The following is a 24,406-nucleotide window of genomic DNA, read 5'->3' as shown; positions in this document are numbered from 1 at the left end:
TGAAGAATTAACATATATTTCACTTCCTGTTTTGTGTTGAGTCAGGATCTCCCTGTGTAGTCCAGGCTGGTCTCGAACCTTCAGTGGTCCTCCAGTTTGAGTTGCCTGAGTGCTGGGATTGCGGGCATGAGATACCAACACAGCAAGGATGTGCCTGCTTTTAAGCAATGGACTTCTAAAGACTGTGAGACTGTAAATGAGGGAAAGAAGGGACAGAGAAACGGCCCGGACCAGCGACAAGAGCAGGCTGCAGCAATGTCCAAGACGGATAACAAATGCTTTTGCAGGACGGGGAGAGAGTCCACAGGGTAAGCATTTTCCTACTCTCCGCTGGGCCCTCCTGTCCCTGCTCTGCCCTGGGCTCGCTCTGCAGTTCCTTCTGCCGCAGGCGTCTGTGGAGACTGCCGGCTCCAGGCTTCTTGGGGTCACAACCATTACCAGACTCAGTTTAGGATTATGGCCCCAGTGGGTGCACAACCCAGCTCTCAGCCACCAGCTGTTCTAGGAGTGAGGGACCGAGAGACACCCACACTCCCACACTCATCAGGCCGTGGTCATCTATGGACGTGGGCAGGAAAACAGGCTCTGGGCAGCCGGTGGAGGGAGCCTGGGGTAACAGTTCACAGAAGCAGGCCTCTGGGTAAAATTCTAACCCATGGAAATGGGGCTAGAGGGAACCCAGGAAGAACGGTCCAGAGGTCTGGGACAGGGAACAGAGTGTCCAGGACAGAACGCTAGTTACGAGCAGAGACAGTCTAGAAAGGGCTGGAAATATCACACTAAGGAAGCTGGTTTACCCCACAGTCAGAAGGTCTTGAGTTTTGGATTTTAGGGTACAGCATAAGTCTGACTAATTTTCAGATTCTGAGCAAATTATGACTATTTTGCCAAATAAGGGCATTAAAAATCAAACCAAACCCAAACCACAACTCAGCGTTCTTACTGCTGACTACCAACACCGCACAAAGGGGCATTCAACACCCAAAAGGCTAGGACGCAAAATTAAATCATTCCTCCACCAAAAATGCCAGACGGCAACCCTCTTCAACATACACGTGACCCCTTGCCGTCCTTGCTCTCCTCTGGCCTCATACGAATGTAACCCCCTTGTTGAATGAGGTTGGGATTTACAGAACCAGAATCTAGGGTGACAGAACATGTGGGAGCTACACCTCTCGGCATCCCTGGGGTGACATGCATCCCGTTCAGACACAAAGTGAGATGGGGCTAGGCATGCCGCTTCCGATAGGTCCTGCCCATGTGGGTCAGCACCGGCATCATGGGTTCCCGTTTCTTTGGGGTAAAGAAACTCTTCTATGGTCAGATGGGCAGGGAAACACTGGTGCCAACCTTCTTGCCTTCCTTTCTCTTCCCCTCTTTCCTTTCCTTCTAACAGGTTCATATGTAGCCCAGGCTGGATTTGAACTCATGATCCTCATGCCTCAGCTCCCTGAGCGCTGGGGTTACAGCCTAAGCCATCCCTCCTAAACCATGGAGGTTTTTTAAGGGATTACCCTTGCTTTTTTTTTCCTGTAGGAAGGACCTGGATATGCATCTAGGGGAAATGGACCCCAACATTCAGTATTCCCTTGACCAGCCCAACCATGGAGTAGCCCATCCAGTTTGAGAAGCTTCTCCACAGACCGTGGGAGCCATGCAGAGCTTCATTCGTGATTAGCAGCTTCGAGGTTAAGAAGGCAGGGTTAGAAAGCATGTCAATCTCAAGGAGGCCCAGCAAGGATTGGTAGATGACACACCCGCGGAACCCTCCCATCCGGCAGACCCTGTACCTCCAGATCGGAGTTGATGGAAGAGACCTCGGAGGAGCTGCCGGAAGACACTCTGGCCTGGATGACCTGAATGGGAGGGTATGAGGGCGGCTCCTGCAAGGTGGCATCTCCAGTCACCGTCTGTCCGTCACCAGGTAGTCTGGTGGCACCACAGCCAGCCTACAAGGAACGAAGGAAAGGGTGGGTGAAGACACTTGACTTACTTCACCTTTCAGCGTATAAAGAGAGCATATACTTGGGATTCCCAAGGTGGGAATGTGTGTGCCGCAGGGTGCCCGGACAGCAGCATTTTTGGAGTCCACTGAACAGTCCCTTACTAATGTGCACTCAGGGCTTTGAATTCTCTCACTTTTCCAGTCCGCGCTGACTACATACAGTCACACCAGGGCAGTGGCCCTTGTAGCCTCAGGCTTTTGAATACTAGGTCCCTAGTTGGTGACAGTCTGGGCAGTTTAGGAGGTGGGGAGTTGTTGGAGGAAATACACATGTGGGGTGACGTTTGATACTTTAGATTCGTGCCACTGATAGCTCTCTCTGCTTCGGGGCTGCAGTTCCAGAGATGAGCTGAGCTTCCCGTTTCCAGTGGCCAGCTACAACTGCCCTCACCATTCTGGACGCCTTCTCTCTAGAACTGGAAGCTCAGATAACACCCTTCATTCTATAAGTTGCCTTGGTCACGGTGTTTTCGCAAAGCAATAGCGAACACAGGCAGACATTTAAGATTTCCAGGGATTCAGAGAATCTCTAGGAATTTCCGGATGAAAGGGGGTGTCCGTTTGTAACCCGGACAGCTAAAACACATTCCACTGAGGCTTTCTCAGCTCACACTATAGCAGCATGTGAGGTGTGGTGGGAGAATTGGGATCTATCTCTCATCTATCTTCAACCTCCCTGACCCCTCTGTTCTCCACAGAGCACAGGGCCCGTGGAAGACAGTCTCCTCGGCAAGCAGAAAAGCTCCCCCTGCAGGACGTTCAGAGCCGTGCACCATTCCGGGTTTCTGCCAGGGTGAGGCGTGTGTCTTTAATCCCAGCACATAAGAGGGAGGCAAGAGCCCAGGAGTTTTAGGCAATACTCAGTTGCACGGCAAGTTCCAGGCTTACGATGGTCTCTTCGAACAACAGTACCGAAAAGGAGAAGGTGTGTGGTGGCCCAGCTGGTAGGATCTACTGAAGAGGAAGCGGCAGGAGGATTATAAATTCAAGGCTAGCTTGGGCTGTACATTGGTCTGGCAATGTGACTCAACAGGTAAAGGTGCTTGCCCGCAAGCCTGGTGACCTGAGCTTGATCCCCCAGAACCCACATGGTGGAAAGGGCAGAACTGACCCCTGTATGCTGTGTGTAGGACCGGGGCACAACTGTAGGGCAGCACGCGCAGCCTCCACCAGAGCTTTCTGAAAGGCTGTGTCACCTCCAGAGGAAATCTGTCCTCTTTGGTTCTTTTTTTTCCCAGCCAGTAGACGAGGGTGGTGATCTCAGCCATGACAAAGGGGCCTGATGGAAACGCTCTGGGCCCGATAATGAGGGCTCAGTCCTAGGAGGACTGCACGCACCCCTGCCTGTGAGTCAGTGCGTCAGATGGAGAGAGTCGGCACGGGAATGACGGCCCCGCTCTGTGCGCGGCCCCGCTCTGAACACAGATAGGGCTCCACCCTGTTGCCCTCGGAAGGCGGGAGCTGAAATAGAAACCTGTGGGTGGAGCGGGGAAGCGGCTGGCTCCTAGGCAACAGAATAATTCTTATAATTTCGGGGGGTGGGCAGATGTACACCCAAATCAACAAATGAACGAGGGTTTCAAACTTCCCTGTTGACTGTGAAGCTGTTGGTCCGCATGGCCTCGGCCCTTCTCGCCCTCTGGTGGACATAGGTGGAAGAGGCTGGGTAAAGCGCCCTGGTGGTGGGGTTTCAGTGTGGGAGAAATGGGGAGACGCACAGCCCTAGTGCGTGGGTAGGAATGGGGGACACGGGGTAGTAAGGACGCAGTTCCCTAGTATCGGCCCTACGACACCGAGGCGTGAGGTGGCTGAAGGTGAACACAATTTCACACTTTTCTCTTTTCTACAGTGCTGGCGATGGAACCCAGGGCTTCAAGGTACAAGTCACAGCCCAGGTCCCATCCCAGAAAAGCTTCGGATGCTTTTTTTCTAAGTGCTGTGATTTAAAAATCAAGCTGGTGATGCGCGCCTTTAATCCCAGCACTCGGGAGGCAGAGGCAGGTGGATCTCTGTGAGTTCAAGGCCAGCTTGGCCTACAAGAGCTAGTTTCAAGACAGGTTCCAAAGCTACAGAGAAACCCTGTCTCAAAAAAACCTAAACAAACAAACAAATAAATAAATCATTCCCGTGTCCTTCCCCCACCTACTCTTCTTTCCCTCTGGTCAAAAGAATGCTTTCATGGCTAAAGCGGGCTCTTCACTATAAATTCCTGCTTTGATTCTCTCTGAACTTCGCAGGGGCAGAGGAAATCACCAATAAGTAACCCGGCAAAGGGTCAAGCCTAGCTGTCCTCCGGGCACCAGTGTCCACCACCTAGTGGCATAGGAGACACACCACTGAGCTGTGTGGTCAAAATGCACCTGGACTGAATGAGGGCCCATGACCTGCAAGTTCTAGGCTCCAGGAGAAAGCCAGGCGGGAGAGGGCCAGTGCAGAAAAGTAAAAAGGTGACCAGGGCTTTGCTGAGAACCCTTAGAGCTAAGACAATCCAGGGAGAGGGCAGAACAGTGGGGGCGAGGAGTGTGAGAAGAGGCCAGCCGCACGCGGGGGGGGGGGGGGGGAAGGGGGGGACAGGGGACTGGAGAGTGGGGAGCATTGAGCAGGTGCTGAGTGGGGGCACAGCCAGAGAAGAAACAGACCAGGACCTAGGAGGCCTGGAGTCCCTGGAAGCAGGTTAGATTTTACTCTGTGTGAAAGAGAAAGCCAGAGAGAAGTGTTTTAAAGCAAGGCAGGTTAAGATGTCAGTTATGGGGCTGGAGAGAGGGCTCCGTCGTTTAGGGCACTTGCTGCTCTTGCGGGGGACTCAAGTTCGGATCCCAACACCTACATGGGGCTCACCACTACCCCATAACTCCAGCTCCAGGGGATCTGACACTCTCTTCTGACCTCATGGGCTACTGCACGCATGTGATGTGCACACGTACCTCAGATGCACACACACACACACACACACACACACACACACACACTAATGAATACATCTTAAGAGATGTAAGTTACATTTGTCAAAGAACTTTCCTACCTGGTATGTGGGCACACACCTACAACCACAGTGCCTGAAGTAGGAGAAGCTGAATTTCAGGACAGCTTCCCGATAGAGCTGTCACAAATAAATAAACAACAACCAAACCAAACCAACAAAACCCCAAGCAAACCAAAAGCAAAGCAAAAAACCCCTTATGGTTGCTGGTGTAGATGGCAGGGTGGGTCAGACATGGCAACAGAGGAGACCCAGTGGACAGCTGTTTGCCGTAAGAAGCCCCTCCCTTCTTTGAGACACTCCCTGTGTGCGTCCCGGGTTGCTGACACACGGCCCAGGCATTATTTTGTTTTGTTTCTGCAGAGTTTCATTATACCCTGGGTCTTGAACTCACTGTGTGCCCAGGTTGACTCTGAACTCGGAGCAATCCTCTGCCTCACCTCTCCAGTACGGGACTACAGGTGTCATTAGCTATTCTAACAGAAGCATTTGCAGGACTGTCAAATGGGCTGGGCAGGAAGGGGGTGGAGTGAGGGGAAGAGAGAGGAGACTCTGGGGCTTGAGCCACCGCACAGATGGGGACACTACTTCCTGTGATGCAGAAGGAGCCCATCTGGGCAGGGAAGGCCTGAGCTGGGTGTGGATATAGTAAGTATGAGATGCCATGTGGGGCTGTGACCAGAACAGGCATCTGGGACCGGAAGTAAGGGGAAAGGAACAGATGCTTCCCGGGAGTCAGCATGAGCTAGGAGTGGGCGGTGGAACCGGGGTCTGTCGGGGGGAGCACTCCCCGACAGGGTCGAGACAGTCCCACTCTAAGGGCAAGCTAACCATGAGTGGGTGCAAAGGGCAGAAAACGGGGTTGGGGCCAGAGAGTCAGCAGCAGAGGCAACTGAGTCCCAGACAGAAACTACTGAGAACTCAGCAGCTCGGAAGTCACTGGTGAGCGGGCCAAGGAATCTGAGAAGAATGGAATGAGGGGGTGAACTTCCTGTCACTCCTTTCCAAGCCCTCTCCCTCTTGAAGACCCAGAAGACAGGCCAGAGCCCTGCAGCCCCTTCCCCAACCTTACTTACAGCCCTCTGCTTTTCCATGGAGTCCAGCCTTAGCCCAAAGCCTCACCACTCTTCTCGAGATTTACAGTGACCCCTGTGGACCAGCCGCTGCTGGTCACCTCTCTGCCTATCTGCCACCTAAGGATGGTTCAGACAGGCATGGGTGACCTTGATCTTAGACCCACAGTCTTCCCAGGTGTCACTACTCTTAGAATGACATAGGGACACCACACCTGGTGATCTGACTTCCGTCTCCTCTCCGGCTTTCATATACAATGCATTCTGGGAAGGACCAAAACATGTCTCTTTGGCATATGGATTATTTTAAGTTAAGGGCAAGTAAAAACCAGGAGAAAGTCTTTGCCATCTCATAATTGCCTAGAAAGCACAGTCATCCCTCAAAATGGTGACTCCTTCCAGGACTGTTATGGACACTGGAACTCGGGGTGCTCAAGTCCCTTATGTGGATGGTGCTGGATTTGCAAGAGCTCTGTCAGTTCAAGGTCAGTCTGGTCTATGTAGCTTCATCATAAGCTAAGAACCCATCTCAAGGGGGAGGAAAGAATCAAAATAACAATGACAACAAAAACCTAACACAAAAGCCAAACAGTAAGATGAAGACCAGCAGCTCCAAACGAGCCAAAGCCCTTAACGTAAGACCTAAAGCTCTGAAATCCTTAGAGGAAAAGTGGGCAAAGACGTCAGGATCCACGCACAGGCACGGATATTCTGAACAGGATTCCAGTCACTGAGGAACCTTATGAAATTAAAAAGCTTTTGGACTGCAATGGAAATAGTTCATCAAATAAAGAGACAGCCCACTGGAGGGGAGAAAAATCTTTGCCAACGGACATTACTTTCTGGACTATACAATAATAATGCTGACAATCTATACATCAGGCATTCACATCTGGAATATACAAAGGAGTGAAAAAAACTAAACAATAAGAAACCAATCAACTCAGTCAATAAATATTCTAATGAAATGTACAGTCCACAAAAGATGGAAATATAAGTGACCAATAAACATACAAAAAAGTATTCAACCTCACTATCCACCAGAGAATCCTTAATTTAAAATTACATTGAAAATGTATATCACCCCAGTCAGAATGGCAGTCATTAAGAAAACAAGCAACAGGTCTGGAAAGATGATCAGGGGCTAAGGAGCACATGCTGCCTTCTGGAGGACCCGAGTTCAGATCCCAACCCCTCCGCACATCATATAGCTCACAACTGCCTGTAATTCCAGTTCCAATGTCCTCTTCTGGCCTACACACACACACACACACACACACACACACACAGAGAGAGAGAGAGAGAGAGAGAGACAGAGAGAGAGAGAGAGACAGAGACAGAGACAGAGAATGAAAAGAGAATCAAGAAACACGGACAAAGACACAGACATAGGGACCCTTCCCCATTTACTGGTGGCAATACAAACTAGCCGAGCCATTGGGAAGTCAGTATGGCAAAGTCTCACAAAACTAAACACAGATCCAGCACAGGGCCCAGCTAGCACTCCGGGATGAGCCTGAGGGACCTCTCCTAGTCAAGGTGTCACAGAGACACCCACGCATCAGTGCTTACTGTGATACTATGTGCAGTACCTCAGCTGTGGGACCAACCCAGGTATCCAACTGAAGAATAAAGACAGCGTAGCTTACATACGCAATGGAGTGGGCTTAAAGAAAAAACACTGCCAGGTCATTTGCAGGAAAATAGATTCGACTCCAGAGAGTCACACTAAGAGAATTAAATCAGTCTCAGGAAGGTAAATTATTACATGCTTTCTCTCATGTGTGGTTCCTTATCTTAAATCAGACGTGGTTATGTAAGTGTCTACGACATGGGCACAGAAGTAAAGCTGACTGTGGTGGTTTGATAGGAAAGGCCCTCAGAGACTCATGTGTTTGGATGCTTGGCCCGCAGGGAGTGGCGCTATTAGGAGGTGTGGCCTTGTGGAATAGGGGTAGCGTTGCTGGAAGCAGTGTGCCACTGCGGAAGAGGGCTTTGAGATCTTATAAAGTCAAGTCTGGCCAGTAGGACAGAGACTCTTGCTGCCTTTGGACCAAGATGTAGAACTTTCAACTCCTTCTCCAGCCGCAAGTCTGCCTGCACACAGCCACGCCCCACCATGGTGATAATGGAATGAACCTCGGAACTATAAGCCACCCAGTTAAATCTTTCCATTTGTAAGAGTTGCCGTGGTCATGGTGTCTCTCCACAGCAACAGAAACGCTAATTAAGACACTGCCCAGTAAAACAGAGAGAACTAAAGGGAAGGGGGAGAGGGGAGGAGGCAGAAAGAAGAGTCCGGAAGCAGGGGGGTGGCGTGATGGCTAATATTGAGTGTCAGCTTGACAGGACCTGGGTACCAGCCCCTTGGTGATCATGGGGAGAGCAAGTCAGTTAGTGGGAAGATCCATCCTAGGAGCAGACAGCACTAGTCCCGGGACTGGGTCCTGAAGCTGCAAACAGCAACCATCCCTTCCTGCTTCCTGTCTGCAGATGCCATGTGACCAGTCGCCTGAGGCGCCCCACAACTGTGAGCCCAAGTCACCCCCAGCTCCCTGAAGTTGTCTTTGCCTCAGCAATGTATCAAGTACTAATACACAAGGTGGGGACCATGCATACATATACCATGTGTCAGCATACAAACAGTGTGCACTGGTGTGAAAATATCTTTGGGCAATAAGGAGCTGTCTGTGATGGATAGATACGATGAAAAACCACTTAAGTAAATAAAAGCTGCAATCTTCAAAAGAGGCCGGCTATGCATTTCCTTTCTGCATAGCCATTCATGTTTGTAAAGGAAACACCCATTCCCGCCCCGCACCCCCAGGTAAGCAACTTCCAGGCACAGCTGCCATCTGCCACCTGAGACTCTCACCGCACAAGAAGACAACACTGAGTTCCACACTCCCCTCCCTCTCCTTCCCTAACTCGCCTGCTGACCCCTCAACCCTAGGCCTTTTTCCTGAGCTTGACACGGGTTAGAAACCTCAACCATCTGGAGACTTCCTTGAGCCCCATTTTCCTTTGTAAACTCCCATGTAGAGGTAATGAATAGGTTTCTTTTTCTTTCATCTGTTCGATTCCCAGTCCTCAGCCGTGGTACCCAAGAGAGCAGAGGGAAGAGGACTTTTCCTCCCGTGGGCTCCCCTCCTCTGCAACTCTGGAGAACTCTAGATGCATCCCAGCAGCTGAAGTGCCCCCTCCCCCAGGAAGCCCTCCAGGGCTGCTCTCTCTGCTCCACCTGGATACTCAGCACCACTCACCTGCTGCACGGGCTCAATGGTCAGCTCCATGTAGCGACTGATGGCTGTCATTGTCCTCAGTGGCTTGCGGTGTCCCAGGCTGGTGAGAGGCACCCAATCTGAGTTCTTGGAAACAGAAACAGAGGGGTAACAAAGAAAAACTGTAAAGCCAGGAGGCACTTACTAAAATGATGGCCCCGTTTTATTCAAAAGGGCCAGACTTGGTGGTGCAAGCCCTTGATTCTGAACTCAGGAGGCAGGGGCAGGTGAATCTCTGTGAGTTCGAGGCCAGCCTGATCCACATAGCAGGTTCTAGGCTGGCCAGGCATACACAGTGAAAACCTGTCTCAGAAAAAAGCGGCTTCCTGGAGATCTTTGTGTGCTCAGAATCCGGGAGCCACCACAGCAGGTACTGAGTACAGTCTGATTCAAAGCACTGGTTCTGACTTGATGTGACCTTGGGAAAGTTTGCTAGAGGCCACCTTGGATTTAGAGTAGGGACATCTGGTCCAGAGCTCACATTCTGAGAACTCTTACTGTCAAGAGGTGTGTCTAATCCACAACTCGCCAGCCACAAAAATTTGAATGAATGTAGTCTGACCCAAGATCATGGCCTTACTTTAAACATTGCTAGATTTATTTTTGCTTTTTCTGGTAACTTGATTGTGTGATTCTCAGGCCTGAGCTTTGTTTTGTTTGTTTTGTTTGTTTTTTCTTGTTTTGTTTTTGTTTTTTCGAGATAGGGTTTCTCTGTAGCTTTGGAGCCTTTCCTGGAACTAGCTCTTGTAGACCGGATTGGCCTCAAACACACAGAGATCCGCCTGCATCTGCTTCCCGAGTGCTGGGATTAAAGGTGTGCGCCACCACCGCCTGGCAGTCAGGCGTGAACTGTGTGGATGACAAAAGTGGGTGACAATGTCCAAACATTGGATATACCTACAGGGACCATGGCAGATACCCAAAGGGTTCTCCTTGTCTGCTCGGAGTCACACAGTCGTCTGTACTGCGAGCTCCCTACAGAGGAACAACTTTAGCACAGTTGCCAGAGTGAAGGAAATAAGTGTCCCCTGGGCCCTCCTGCAAACTCAGAGCCCAAACACCCCCCTCGCTCTTTGCTGTATGCATACCAGTCCCTTCTGTTTTGTCAGCTCACGCTACACTGTTGAGCCTAGAATGTTCCAGGGAGCAGTTTTACTTTTTAACTTTTCACTCACCCCCTCTTTCCCATTTTCCTAGTCCTTTTGGTAAAGGAATCCCAGCCTCCTTCATGTCCGTGCTCTGTAAAAGGGACCCGAAGTGCTGAGGAGCCACGCAGCAGGTGAGACTAATGTGGGATGCCCTTCTGCATGCTGTGAATATGTCTTATTACCATTGGTTAATAAAGAAGCTGATTTGATCAATAGCCAGGCAGAATAGAGCCAGGCAGGAAATCCAAGCAAAGATACGGGGAAAAAGAAGGTGGGGTTGGGGAGAAGCCCTGGAGGGGGAACAACATGCCACAGCATTACTGGTAAGCCACGGGGCATGTGGTGATACACAGATTAATAGAAATGGGTTAAATGTAAGAGCTAGCTAGTAATAAGCCTGAGCTAAACAAGGCCAGTTTGTAAGCTCTGAGTGGCTATTCAGGATTTGGTGGGTGGGAGAGAAACCTCCATTTACATGACACCACTTTAGTCCTCCCAAATTAGTAAAAGGGAGCTGCTTATCTTCATACAAGCTTCCACAATGGGTCTTTTGATGAGGACAGATTGCCTCAGTTAGAGTCACCAGTCTGAATCAAGCAGAAAGAGACAGGAGGCCTGGGTTCAGTGCAGAGTTTGTGTAATGGGCAGAAGGCTCTGGTCAGCCCTAACACCGCAACACCAAGGAGACAAACACATGCCTCAGACATATCGATTCTCACTCGTGGTAGATTATAGCATAAATGTTGGGCATTATCACAAGTAACACTTCCCCAGAAGAGCATTTAGCAAAACCAGCCTCCAAGCAGGGACAGTTAAACTGCAGTGGCCTCAAATACAAATGAGTCCTTGTGCCCTGGGCCAGTTTTCCAGAAATAGCACCACACAGATACGCAAAGGTGGGAACGAACATTTGCTATGCTCTGGGATTGTCAGGAGGTGGCAAAGACATCAAAGATACATGGGAACGTGGGAAGGCGATTTTATGGGCAAAGAGTGGGAAAGCCCAACCTGTTATAAAATCAAGTCACTGATGTAGGCAGTATGTGGATTACTGAATTACACAAGGGACTCTGATTATCCAGCTACACAGCTGAGAGAATGCCTTGTGGAACTCAAAGCAAAACAACCAAAAACAAAAACAAACAACAACAACAAAAAAAAAAACCAAAACCACAAACAATAACAACAACAAAAAACACTAAAAGAATTTTTGGACATGGGAAATTGGAGGATCCCATTGCATTCAGGATCGTGTGAGCTTTGGACATAAAAAGTAGAGTTTTTTTTTAAAGACCTAGCATAGAGCCGGGTGGTGGTGCTGGCCTTTAATCTCAGCACTCGGGAGGCAGAGGCAGGCAGAGCTCTGAGTTCGAGGCCAGCCTGGTCTACAGAGCTAGTTCCAGGACAGGCTCCAAAGCAACAGAGAGAAACCCTGTATCGAAAAACCAAACCAAATCAAACCAAACCAATACAAAAACCTAGCATGGATGGTCCCAGGTTCCCAGTATTTCTCGCCTCTGTGCACCCAGTCCGCAAACCATTTCTACCAAGAGAGACCTTGTCTTCGATCCCGGCCTCCTGATTGTCTTCTTTCTCTGCGCATGTCAAAAGGGCTTGTGTGTCGGGGCCCTCTCTGGCTTCGGCAGCAAACCCGAAGGCTCGCCTCATCTTGCTCTTGATCACACAGGACAGAAAGATGATCTGAAATGCGGAAGTTAAGGTAGACTGAAGCAGAAGCAGAGACTGTCACACCATGCTGCCCCCAGCAGCCTACCCTGGTCCCTCCCTGAAACCATCCTGTCCCAGACAGTCAGAGTACATCTTGAAGTCAGAGCCTGATCAGTTTTTCCTTATCTTTCAGTTCCCCGATAAAGGCTTGTGACACCGAAACATTCAGAGAACATCTTTCCTCAGGGCCTGCCTTATAGTGATAGCACACATGGTGGGGGAAGACACATGCGGTGTACATGACATCAGAGGCTTATTTGAGAGGAGAGCCAAAGAGGACCTACAAGGATGCCTGGAGTCCTTAGAAGGGAAGACATGCAGAGATACGAGAAAGAAGGCAGGCCATAGACAGACAGCCGCTGAAGACAGACAGGCAGCCGCTGGAGGCACCTGCCTGTGGCAGCACTTCCAAGGCTGAAGCCGGAGGATCTGAATTCAAGGCTAGCCTTAGCTACATACCAAGAACTTGCCTCATAAAGGAAAACCAATATAAAGCTGCAGCTAAAGAATTGTGGAGGTCACAGGTCAGAAGGCACGAGGCCTGCTTTGATCTTGGACTTCTGGGTAATTTACACTCTCCCACGGCCACCACGGCAGGATCCCGTTCAGAAGCTGTCAGCACCTCCAACGGCCTCCTCCAGCCACCAACTCAGCTTCCCTTTCCCTTGAAAACACGCACGCAAGGTCACCTGGGTGACAGCACATCACGCAGCACCCCTGGGGCCCCAGGAGCTGAGTGGGCTCAGCAGCCGCCCACCGAAGGCGGCATTTGTCACCACTGAGTTCTGCAGTGGCAGAATAGAACAGCGCAGAGAGCAGAATGAGCCCGTGCAGCAGGCCAGCCCACAGGACCCCTCAGAAGGGCCTGACAGGAGAGGAGAAACAGGCTCCTTCTCCGAGAGGGCAGGATCCCCGGAGAGATGCTGGGGAAAAGCGGAACTGAGCCTGGAGCTGTGTCCTTTGACCCCAAGACTCAGAGCTTTCCCACTTCCCGTGCTATTTTGGAGGGCTCTGGGCAAGAGAGGATTATCTTTGAACTGGGAGAGCTCTTGAATGTCAAGGTCACTGCAGTGGTGTCCGCCTGTTTCAGGCGACAATTCACTCACTGGGCTGCTGGGCCAGCATGCTACCCAGCAAGACCAAAAGAGGGCGTGGCAGGTGGGAGGAAGGACAAGGCCGCTGGCTGCAGGCAATCCGGCCTCCACAGCCATGAGGCCTGGGTGGATACAGCAAGGTCCAGCGCAGCTCGGCCCAGGGAAATCAGGAACCAGGGTGTGGCCTGGAGGAGGTACTCAGGGTGCCGGTCATGGGCCACGATGGCCGAGGCGTAGAGGAGGCCAGCCAGAGCTGACAGGAACCGAGTCCACAGGTGAATGTAGGAGAATGACTTGCCCCGACACTGCAGAGAGAGGAGGGACTGGTCAGGAGGACACTGGATCCTGAGACCCCCGCTCTCGACAGCAGATGGTGAGCCCTCTACAAGCGGCTGCTCACAAAGGGGGCTCCACCCGCTAGGCATCTACTCTGCAAGCTTCTGCCTTTGCCTGACAAACTCCTACTCTTTCCTCAGAATCTGGATTAATCCTTACACTGGAAACCTTCCTTACTGTTTCCACCCTATGGGGCACCGGTTCTTTTCTGGACCGCGTCACACCAGGCAAGTCCCTCGGACATGGAGGGATGCAAGACTTTACACATTCAGAGTGCTCCTGGGGGCAGACCAGCGACCGTCCCATTTCAATGCTCAACTCCTGCCAGTGGGAGGGAACATGGGAATGCCAGCTGAGAAAAATGAGGGAGCCCGAGTTATAACAGAGCCATGGCCCAGCTTGTCCCCTGGGGAACCACACCAAACAGGAGGATCAAGGAAATGAGAGATGACATCTTGAAAGCTGTGAAGCCAAGGCGACACTCTGGGATAACTAACAGTGGAGATATTGGCTCACTAAACAGGGACATAGACAACATTTATGTAAGGAGTCTCTGTAGGTATACAGTCGCTTTAGAGCCAGTGGCTCAGCAGGTAAAGACACCTGCTGCTGACAGCTTAGGTTGGATCCCTGGAACCCACATCGTAGGAAGAAAGAAGCGACTCCGGCAAGCTGTTCTGTGCTCATAACACCTGAGCCAGGGTACACATGTGCCAAACCTCCAACCCCCGGATAAATAAATATTTAAAAGTCACTTTACGTATACATTTATACATGCATACAAAAGACTACATACTAAACCGCAAATATATTAAAGTTTATATCTATGCTGATTTCCTTGTTAGGTGACGATATTTAGAACTATTCAGAACTATTTAGGTGTTGACTAAGGAACGGAACAAATTTCAGGAGAAAGATGTATTTTGGCTGACTTTTCTCTCATTTTTGTTTTAAATCCCCCAAAGAATGCTCAGATGAGCTGGGAGGTAGCTCAGTGGTAGAATGATTGCCTAGAACATGTGAGGCCCTGGGTCAAAAGCTCAGCACTGCACAGACAAACAGAAACTGCCAGGAGGGCACACAGGCTGTATCTCAGCCAGCTCTCTTCCCAGCTTCTCCTCTGGCTGCTATCTGTGGAAGGCCAGTGAACATAGAGGCCCAGCCAAGCACTCGTCTGTGGAGTCCCTGGGTGTGAGGGTGGGCCTGGTCTTTGGCTCCACAGCCTAAGGGTAATCACGCCCTTTTGTATGGTTCCTTCCCACAACACCCTGGTGTTTCTCAGAGCCGTTAAAGGTCTGTGAGGTCCCCAACCTGACCACTCCGCTGCAGTTCTCAGGGAACTAGAACAGGTAGTCATGATACTGCCCTTGTTCCCTGGAAGGTCTCCCTACCTTGTGATGGCCCACCCCCTTCCTGGAGACTCTCACAGGCGGCTGTGGTCAGTCTGGGAAGCTCTGGAGCCGGGACTCCCGGACTCCAAGGCCTCGAGGCACAGCTGGATTCTTTATGCACACAGTTCCAATCTGCTGCCTCCACACACTTCTGGACTAAAGCATGGTACTGCCAGCAAAGTGGCTCTCGGCAGACCAAACGACAGGCCCATTTCACTCTCGGGTGTCAGGGCCCACGCTGGTCCTGCCACGGAGGCAGAAACACGACAGCAGGATCTTCCACAGAGAAAACCTGGCAGGGTGGTTTCTATACCATTCCCAAAGCTCACTCAGGCAGTGCCCTGTGTGGTGGCTTTTCCACGCCCTCTGCCATGGACAGACAGCCCCTTCTCGGTGTCTGCCTCCGCCAGCCCCCGCTTGCCTTTGCAAACCTCTAAACTGTAATGGTTTCTACCCGCACTCCGTCAGCACAGGGGCCTTCGCCTATTCCCCAAACCAAACGCTGTTTCCACTGTTTGGAGAGCAGGGAGACCCCTCACTGTCCCAGCTGAGTCTCCACAGGACTGAGAGCTCCCCAAAGACAAATCCCATTTGACCTCAACAGGCCTGGCCGGTAAATCTTCCCACGGCCCAGACCTTTGGAAATTCTGCCAATGCTGTGTTGAACTTCCCTGCCTTCCTTGTGTTGTTGTGAGACTCTAATCTGTCCCACCCCCGAGACCTTTTCCTGCTCTACTTTCCTGGGCTACAGGAAGTAGGGAGAAGCAACTCAGACTTACTGGAAGGTTTCTGTAGGTCCCAGGACTCCACTGTTCAGCCATGGCCCTTCAAACGCACACCTACGCACATAGACACACGTGCACACACACACACACACACACCGATGCACATGGACACACATGCATGCGCAACACACACACACCTACACACACGGACACACATGCACACACACACACACCTACACACATGGACACACATGCACGCACACACACACACCTACACACACGGACACACATGCATGCACACACACACCTATGGACACGCATGCACGTGCACACACACACCTACACACACGGACACACATGCATGCACACACACACCTATGGACACGCATGCACGCGCACACACACCTACACACACGGACACACATGCACGCACACACACACACCTACACACATGGACACACGTGCACACACACACACCGACGCACATGGACACACATGCACGCGCAACACACACACACCTACACACACGGACACACATGCACGCACACACACACACCTACACACACGGACACACATGCATGCACACACACACCTACGGACACGCATGCACGTGCACACACACGGACACACATGCACGCACACACACACACCTACACACACGGACACACATGCACGTGCACACACACGGACACACATGCACGCACACACACACACCTACACACACGGACACACATGCACGCACAACACACACACACCTACACAAACGGACACACATGCACGCACGCACACACCTACACACCTATGGACACGCATGCACGCGCACACACATACACACCCCACTGCCGTCACACTCTAGCTCCTCAGAAAAGCATAAGCACAAGTGTGCCTCACACAGGGACATCACACCCCCAGAATCTCCTGATGCCCCGAGACTGGTCACATGACCCATAACCCCAGCCCCACCCCAGGCTCACGATATTGGAGAATGGTGGGATCCGGGATGCCCAGGAGCCAAAGGCAGCAATGCCACCCAGCAGGTAGCCGAAGACTTCCGAGTTTTCCTGCAAGAATGGATGTGTAGAGACTGTACTTATGCCCCAAGTGGCAACAAACCCAATATGATATTCAATGTCAAGAGCCCTCACCCTCTCCCAGGGCACCAAGTAGATGCACAAGGAGGGAAGTGACCTATACCACTCCATCTTCCTATGCTCAGCCTTACCTGTAGCAGGCTTCCCAGCAGCCTCCGCTGTGGCCCTCGGACTGGGGCTGAAGCCTTGGGCACAGCAGCCCAGATCACCCAGCCTGGACCCAGGCACAGAGGCAGAGCCAGGGCAAACACACTGGCTCTCAGATGCCTTCTTCTCTTCCTCGCTCTGCTGCTCCGACCTGCAGAAAACATCAGAAACCCCGCCCCCTCCATGATGCTCCTGAACCATTGAATTCACCAGATGGCTGGTGTGGGAAGAGCTGGGGTAGACTCTACCTCTCCTACTGTGTCTTGCTATGGCAGATCGTGACCTCCTTCAAAGCTCTGGGGTCAAGTTCTCTTTCAGAAACTGCCTCAACCCACAGTGCCTACTGCTTGTCTTCCTTGGAGGGAAGCTTTGAATGCTGGTATCCATGCAGACAGTAGCAAATCTCCTAGAATAGCATCCCAGTGACCATGTCCCTACAGTCACACCTCTCCTAGAACAGCATCCCAGTGACCATGTCCCTACAGTCACACCTCTCCTAGAACAGCATCCCAGTGACCATGTCCCCACAGTCACACCCCTCCTAGAACAGCATCCCAGTGACCATGTCCCTACAGTCACACCCCTCCTAGAACAGCATCCCAGTGACCATGTCCCTACAGTCACACCCCTCCTAGAACAGCATCCCAGTGACCATGTCCCTACAGTCGCACCCCTCCTAGAACAGCATCCCAGTGACCATGTCCCTACAGTCGCACCCCTCCTAGAACAGCATCCCAGTGACCATGTCCCCACAGTCACACCCCTCCTAGAACAGCATCCCAGTGACCATGTCCCTACAGTCACACCTCTCCTAGAACAGCATCCCAGTGACCATGTCCCCACAGTCACACCTCTCCTAGAACAGCATCCCAGTGACCATGTCCCTACAGTCGCACCTCTCCTAGAACAGCATCCCAGTGACCATGTCCCTACAGTCGCAACTCTCCTAGAACAGCATCCCAGTGACCATGTCCCTACAGTCACACCTCTCCTAGAACAGCATCCCAGTGACCATGTCCCTACAGTCACACCTCTCCTAGAACAGCATCCCAGTGACCATGTCCCTACAGTCACATCCCTCCTAGAACAGCATCCCAGTGACCATGTCCCCACAGTCACACCTCTCCTAGAACAGCATCCCAGTGACCATGTCCCCACAGTCACACCCCTCCTAGAACAGCATCCCAGTGACCATGTCCCTACAGTCACACCTCTCCTAGAACAGCATCCCAGTGACCATGTCCCCACAGTCACACCCCTCCTAGAACAGCATCCTAGTGACCATGTCCCCACAGTCACACCCCTCCTAGAACAGCATCCTAGTGACCATGTCCCCACAGTCACACCCCTCCTAGAACAGCATCCCAGTGACCATGTCCCTACAGTCACACCTCTCCTAGAACAGCATCCCAGTGACCATGTCCCTACAGTCACACCCCTCCTAGAACAGCATCCCAGTGACCATGTCCCTACAGTCACACCCCTCCTAGAACAGCATCCCAGTGACCATGTCCCTACAGTCACACCTCTCCTAGAACAGCATCCCAGTGACCATGTCCCTACAGTCACACCTCTCCTAGAACAGCATCCCAGTGACCATGTCCCTACAGTCACACCTCTCCTAGAACAGCATCCTAGTGACTATGTCCCTACAGTCACACCCCTCCTAGAACAGCATCCCAGTGACCATGTCCCTACAGTCACACCTCTCCTAGAACAGCATCCCAGTGACTATGTCCCTACAGTCACACCTCTCCTAGAACAGCATCCCAGTGACCATGTCCCTACAGTCACACCCCTCCTAGAACAGCATCCTAGTGACCATGTCCCCACAGTCACACCTCTCCTAGAACAGCATCCCAGTGACCATGTCCCAACCACTCTGTCACTGGCACAGGTGAGTAAGAGACTGTGTGTCAAGCCACCTCCTCCAATGAGAGGACATTCGTGGAACATGCGACACACACTCTTCTGGGCATTTTAAAGAATATTTTTCTTCTGAACTACATGGACTGGGTTGACCCACTGATGTGACCATCCTGCCTTTGGACAAGAGTCTAAGATCACCTCTGTCTTCTTAGGAACCCCAGTCCTACGTACTCAGGGATGTTCACCCCATCTCGGTCCCTCCAGCCCTGCTCTTGCTGAAGTGATCCATGCCTGTTTCTGCCATCCATTTCCAGAAACTGTGTGGCATGGCTCGGTCAGCCAGGTGTGCACATTGTCCCCTGAAGCCATGTGCCATCACTGCTGCTGGCCTTGGCCCACTGTGGTCTGCTTGCCTGTGCCTGCCACCAATCCTGGTGTCACCTGCTTTCCCATAGGTCTGTCCCCTAGACGCCAGCTACAGTGACTGTTGAGGGTCCCATCTTTCTCACCTGGCTGAGGTCAGGGACCTCGTTTCTCTGTCTGGCTCAGGGTGTGGTAAGGAACAGGTACTGAGCGAATGGACAAACAGAAGAAGAATGTAGGCAGATGGGATGGCTGCGTACGCACACTCACCAGACTTTGACTTGGATTTGGATCCACAGACTGGGAAGAGGATGGACATAAAATTCCCAAAGTCGACAACTGCTAGGTAGGCTCCCGTGAACACCTGGAAGCAAATGGAGACGGAGTCTGGTCAATCCAGAGTCATCCTGCAGACACCACAGCACCGCCACCCTGGGATGCCCTCCACCACGTGGGTTACACTGGGGCGTGTCTGTGGCATGGGTAGCTTTTGCTGTGGAGCTATATACCAGACATGGAAACACTCTGAGCCTCAGTTTCCCCATCTGTAAAATCGGCATACAACCAGGCCTCCCTCAATGACTACCATGTAGATTTCTGGAGACAATTCATGGCAAGCGTTTGGACTGGGACTCAGAGAAAGTCAACGGTACCAGAGACAACAAGACCATCACCAGTGGAAAGAGTGTACATTGTGGCTTTGGAATCCTGGCCCGGGTACGCATTAAAGGGTGGCCTTACAGATGCTTCTCTGCCTCAGTTTCCACATCTGTAGCAGATGAATGATTTCGGGATCCATATCATTGGATAGTTTCGGGACTATATGAATTAACACACAAGGGAAGCTTAGCACCAAGATGCAGTTAAATATTTAACAAACTTCAGCCAGCCATCCCTTTTGGGCACAAGCAGAACCTCATTCTATCCCACAAGCCAACAGGAAAGGGAGTCTGGTCCAAAGCCATCAGGGTACTGTCCTCAGCAGCTCAAACCTCCAAGCCAGTGTCCTGACCACTAGGCTGCCCTTCTTTATCCCTGCCTGGGTGGCCACAAAAGTCAAATCCTGAGTTCCTTGCAGTGGGGCTCAAAAAAAAATATTCTTTGGGATATGTGTTTAGGGCTAGAAGCCTTTATCTGAGGTCCTACACTTTAGGGAAACCAGAAACTGCTTTTCCGTGTGCCAAATCCTACATCACTGCCTGGGGAAGGACTTGGCTGCCATTGCTGGGTCTCAGCTCTGCCGACAGGAGTGACAATGAGAACTAGTTGAACATCCACTATGAGCTGTGTACAGTGACAATACAGCAGTGAGCAAGTCCCTGCTCTGGTGACAGTAGCTCATTGTGGTGACCGGAACGAGAGTGGCCTCCACAGCCTCCTATCTTCGAATCCCTGGTTCCCAGTTGGTGGAACTGTTTGGGAAGGACTAGGAGGTGTGGCCTTGTTAGAGGAGGTGTGTCACGGGGAGGGGGGAGTTCAAAAGAATGACGCCCTTCCCAGTGTCTCTGTCTTCTACTTGAAGACCAAGATGTGAGCTCTCAGCTGTTCCTGCCACCATGCCTCTGCGCTGCTATCGTGAGCCCTACACCCTCTAAAACCATAAGCCCCATTAAGGGCTTTCTTTCATATATGGCCTGGGTCATGGCCTTTTGTCGCAGCAATTGGAAGCTAACTAAGACACGTAAGCTGAGAAACACAGCAGGAGAGGGGAGTTTGGAGCACTTGAGGGAGAGATGTGCCACAATTTTAAACACGGGGAGGCCTTTTTTGACTTTGTGTGTGTGTGTGTGTGTGTGTGTGTGTGTGTGTGTGTACAGGCACACTAGGAACCATGGAATCCCCTGGAGCTGGAGCTCACACGGGTATAGGTAACCTGACACAGGTACTGGGGACCAAACTCTAGTCCTCTGGAAGAGCATTGTGTGCTCTTACCCATGGGCACATCACTGCAGCCCCAGGAAGCTTTGCTCTATCATCTATCTATCTATCTATCTATCTATCTATCTATCTATCTATCTATCTATCTATTGATCTATTCTTGGTTTTTCAAGACAGGGTTTCTCCGTAGCTTTTGGTTCCTGTCCTGGAACTAGCTCTTGAAGACTAGGCTGGCCTCGAACTCACAGAGAGCTGCCTGCCTCTGCCTCCAGAGTGCTGGGATTAAAGATGTGTGCCACCGCTGTCCAGTGGAAGCTTTGCTTTAGAAGGTGACTTTAAACAAATGCTTGAGGGAGGTGATGATGAGCCGTGTGGACACAGAGGGAGAGAGAGGTGGGGAGCTTGAGAAAACAGAAAAGACAAGGTACAGGTTCCGAGAGGGAACTGCTCTGCATGCTGAGAGGAAAGACAGGTTTGTGTGGCTGCCACAGAGAAACAGAAGCCATGCTTGTGCTGGGCATACCTGGATCGTGAGCTGTCTGGCTAGAATGGCCCCCACCGTGTCACACAGACTGGTCAGGAGGCAGAAGGCAGCACACAGTGTTGACTGGTCCCGGCCACATTTTTTTGTGCATCTCAGGTAGAGAATCCTGGGGTGAGAGGGCCAGAGAGGACATCTTAGAAAAGGCAGCTATGACCTCTGTTCTATGAAGCACAGGCTCCCCCCATGCCCTGGAGTATCACATGTTTCTGGATTCAGTCTCCAGGTGGGGAAGAAAAAACCAGGAGAACCACGAGGCCATGCCGGGAAACTGGAGCTCTCATTGTAGAGATACTGTCCTCTTCTACAGAAGCGGGAGACAAGCTGGGCAAGGGGCATGTAGCTCAGATTCTTCCAAGCCTTAGCATGTTCTGAGACACCTGTGGTCCTAGCACTTGGGAAGCAGAGGCAGGAGGTTTCGAGTTCGAGGCCAGCTTGCACTACATAGTAGGTCTTATCTTTAAGAAAAGATATGGGACTCCTCCAAATCAGGCTGGGTCAACAGACCGACCCCCCTCCCCTCCATAAGCTAGCTGTTGGGTTTTATTTCCTGGAAGGGAAACAAAACAGGTTCTAAAAGTCACCCCCACAATACACACACACACACACACACACACACACACACACACACACACACACACACGCCACAGCTAACTATAGCGATAATTGCCTAAATTTAAAAGGCAATTTGCTTCTTTGAAGTTAGAGTGAAATCTATCCAGTCCATCTGTGCAGTGGGTGGCAGGCTCTGCCAGCTGAGCAATTTGTGCATATTCATAAGGCTGGGAAAACAAATCAGAGTGGCAGCACTGTGCTCTGGGCCCCTCGCCCTAGCTCTCCAAATCGCTGGCTTTTCTCCCTTTAGCCCTCCCCCCTCCTTCCTCACACCTGGGCCATACAGAGGACAGGGCAAACTAGGAGAGGCCGAAACTTCTCTGGCAAGATCATCAATGCCGTCTCCACTACATGGAGGTTCAGATGTCTCCCTGCTGGTTATGTTATTTATTTTATTTTATTTATTTATTTAATAGCTCTGGCTTCATTCACTCAGACAGGGTGGTTGGTGTTTACTAAACTGATTAGGGTCTGAGCATTGGTCCCAAGGAACATAGTTACAGAAGGAAGGCTGTTACCCAACACCCTAAACATTTCTGGGTCTTCAGCCCCAAGCCTGAAGCTCAGAGTGTTATTACTAGAAGCCCTGGTTCCAGGGGCAAGCGTGCCTAACCGTGTCAGCGGCACAGGGTGGCTGAGGAACAAAGGAGACAGTGGCGTGACAAAGGAGATGGTGCCTGCAGCATCCTCTTCCTTTGCACCCTCGACTCAGAGAGCTCAATCCCTGAAGCCTGCCTGTGTGACAGGCAGGACTATTGCCCCCTCAGTAAGCAGGCTTCTCATCCGAAAGGGCGCTAACAGAACCTGCCTTAGGGGCTGGGGCAGGCAGGAACCAAGGGCGTGGAAGAAATGCACCCAGGCCGGAGTGTCCTTCCTGGACTCCAGCCACTAGATGGTGGGGCTGCAGATTCCGTGAACCACCATGGAAAGTCTGAGTGGCAGTCACCTGAGCGCTAAGGTGAGCTGGTGACAGAAGTGGGGACAGAGGGATGACACACCCTCTCCATCCTGCCTGGGTATATACTTGGGTGGCACCACCCTGGAAACTACCTCCGGATTTCCGTGCAAGGGACAGGGTTGCTGAAGACCAAGAGGCTTCACTCTCAGAACTCAGGGGACAGGGACTACCTGGCCAAACTACTTCAAGGCAGACAAAAGCAAAAATTGTGGCCGGAGTCAGATCGCCCCTGCCACACCTCTTTCCAGCTTTGGGTACATTAAAACTAGAAAACATCGAGAGGCTTACTAGAGTCCCTAAGGGTGGGCGGCAGATTCAGAGCGGTAATGGAGTTTAATGAGCACTTACTAAGTCCTTCGCCTGCTGTACCTCATTTAATACTCGCATCCATTCTATGAGGCATAGCCTCATTATTCACAGGAGGTCTAAAGGCTCACACCTTGCCCTCGCTCCCCGCCGGACAGCAGGGAAAGGCTGACAACAGAAGCCAATCAAAGCCGCAGCCACTGCACCACCCAGCCTCCTGCCGCCGGCTCTCAGCCCAGCTTCCCCGTGCTCGGAATTCAGAAGGCACCGCACTTCAGTCCATAGAGCAATGTCAGATCTGACCCCGGACTTGAGCTGCCTCCTGAACAGCCTCCTTTGCGCCCCTGCCCCTAGGAGTCTTAGAGGAGCCGAGGCGAGTGGCGCCCAATCTCCCCCGCGGGTGGCCCGCCACCCCTCGCGCGGGTCCCAGCCCCATTACAGCGCGTGGGCGGCGATCCAGCAGCAGGCGGCGCAGATCCACAGGCCGAAGGAGATGCAGACACGGCGGTGGGCGAAGCAGCGGTCCAGGTAGTCCCAGTTCCAGAGCGGGGACGCGGCGCCAGCCCCCTCCTCCATGGCCCGGCCGAGCGTCCCGCCGACCCCGGGAAAGTTCCGGGACCGCGCGGCTCCCCAGCCTCGCCTATTGTCGGGGTCTGCGGGGCGCAGGTCGCCCCCTAGCGGTGGAGCCGCGCGCAGCCGCCGCACAAAGGAGAACCCCGCCAGCACCCGGTCCCTTAGCGCGGTCACCCCGGTTGCCAAGCTCTGGCGCTGTCAAGCGCTTGTGGTGGTGGTGGGGGGAGGGAACTCCTAGGCGCGAGGTCACTGGTTCAAAAAGTGCAATACCGAAAGGTGGGTAGGGGACCAAGGGGGCCAGATC

At 52.0% G+C, this 24,406-nt stretch overlaps 1 protein-coding gene across 3 annotated transcripts in view; it reads right to left on the bottom strand.

Moving 5' to 3' along the window:
* The window catches only part of Tmem44 (transmembrane protein 44), a 36,876-nt gene extending 12,670 nt beyond the window's left edge, over positions 1-24,206 (bottom strand). Inside the window, exons 1-9 of one of the 3 annotated variants that reach the window (XM_075967518.1) lie at positions 23,969-24,206; positions 21,633-21,759; positions 19,502-19,595; positions 16,984-17,150; positions 16,736-16,822; positions 13,444-13,614; positions 12,045-12,188; positions 9,322-9,426; positions 1,791-1,949 (exon numbers count right to left, since the gene is read on the bottom strand). In XM_075967518.1, coding sequence (XP_075823633.1) covers positions 1,791-1,949; positions 9,322-9,426; positions 12,045-12,188; positions 13,444-13,614; positions 16,736-16,822; positions 16,984-17,150; positions 19,502-19,595; positions 21,633-21,759; positions 23,969-24,105 — 1,191 coding nt within the window. In that variant the 5' untranslated portion in view covers positions 24,106-24,206. Of the gene's footprint in view, positions 1-1,790; positions 1,950-9,321; positions 9,427-12,044; positions 12,189-13,443; positions 13,615-16,735; positions 16,823-16,983; positions 17,151-19,501; positions 19,596-21,632; positions 21,760-23,592; positions 23,726-23,968 lie in introns of those variants that run through there. The other 2 variants (XM_075967501.1, XM_075967510.1) reach the window with 2 other exon arrangements.
* Positions 24,207-24,406: the final 200 nt, after the last annotated feature.

Source organism: Microtus pennsylvanicus, chromosome 1, assembly GCF_037038515.1.
Source record: "Microtus pennsylvanicus isolate mMicPen1 chromosome 1, mMicPen1.hap1, whole genome shotgun sequence".
Lineage (NCBI taxonomy): Eukaryota > Metazoa > Chordata > Mammalia > Rodentia > Cricetidae > Microtus > Microtus pennsylvanicus.
Note: the sequence above shows the minus strand (reverse complement) of the source record. Positions and strands in the feature narration are given on the sequence as shown.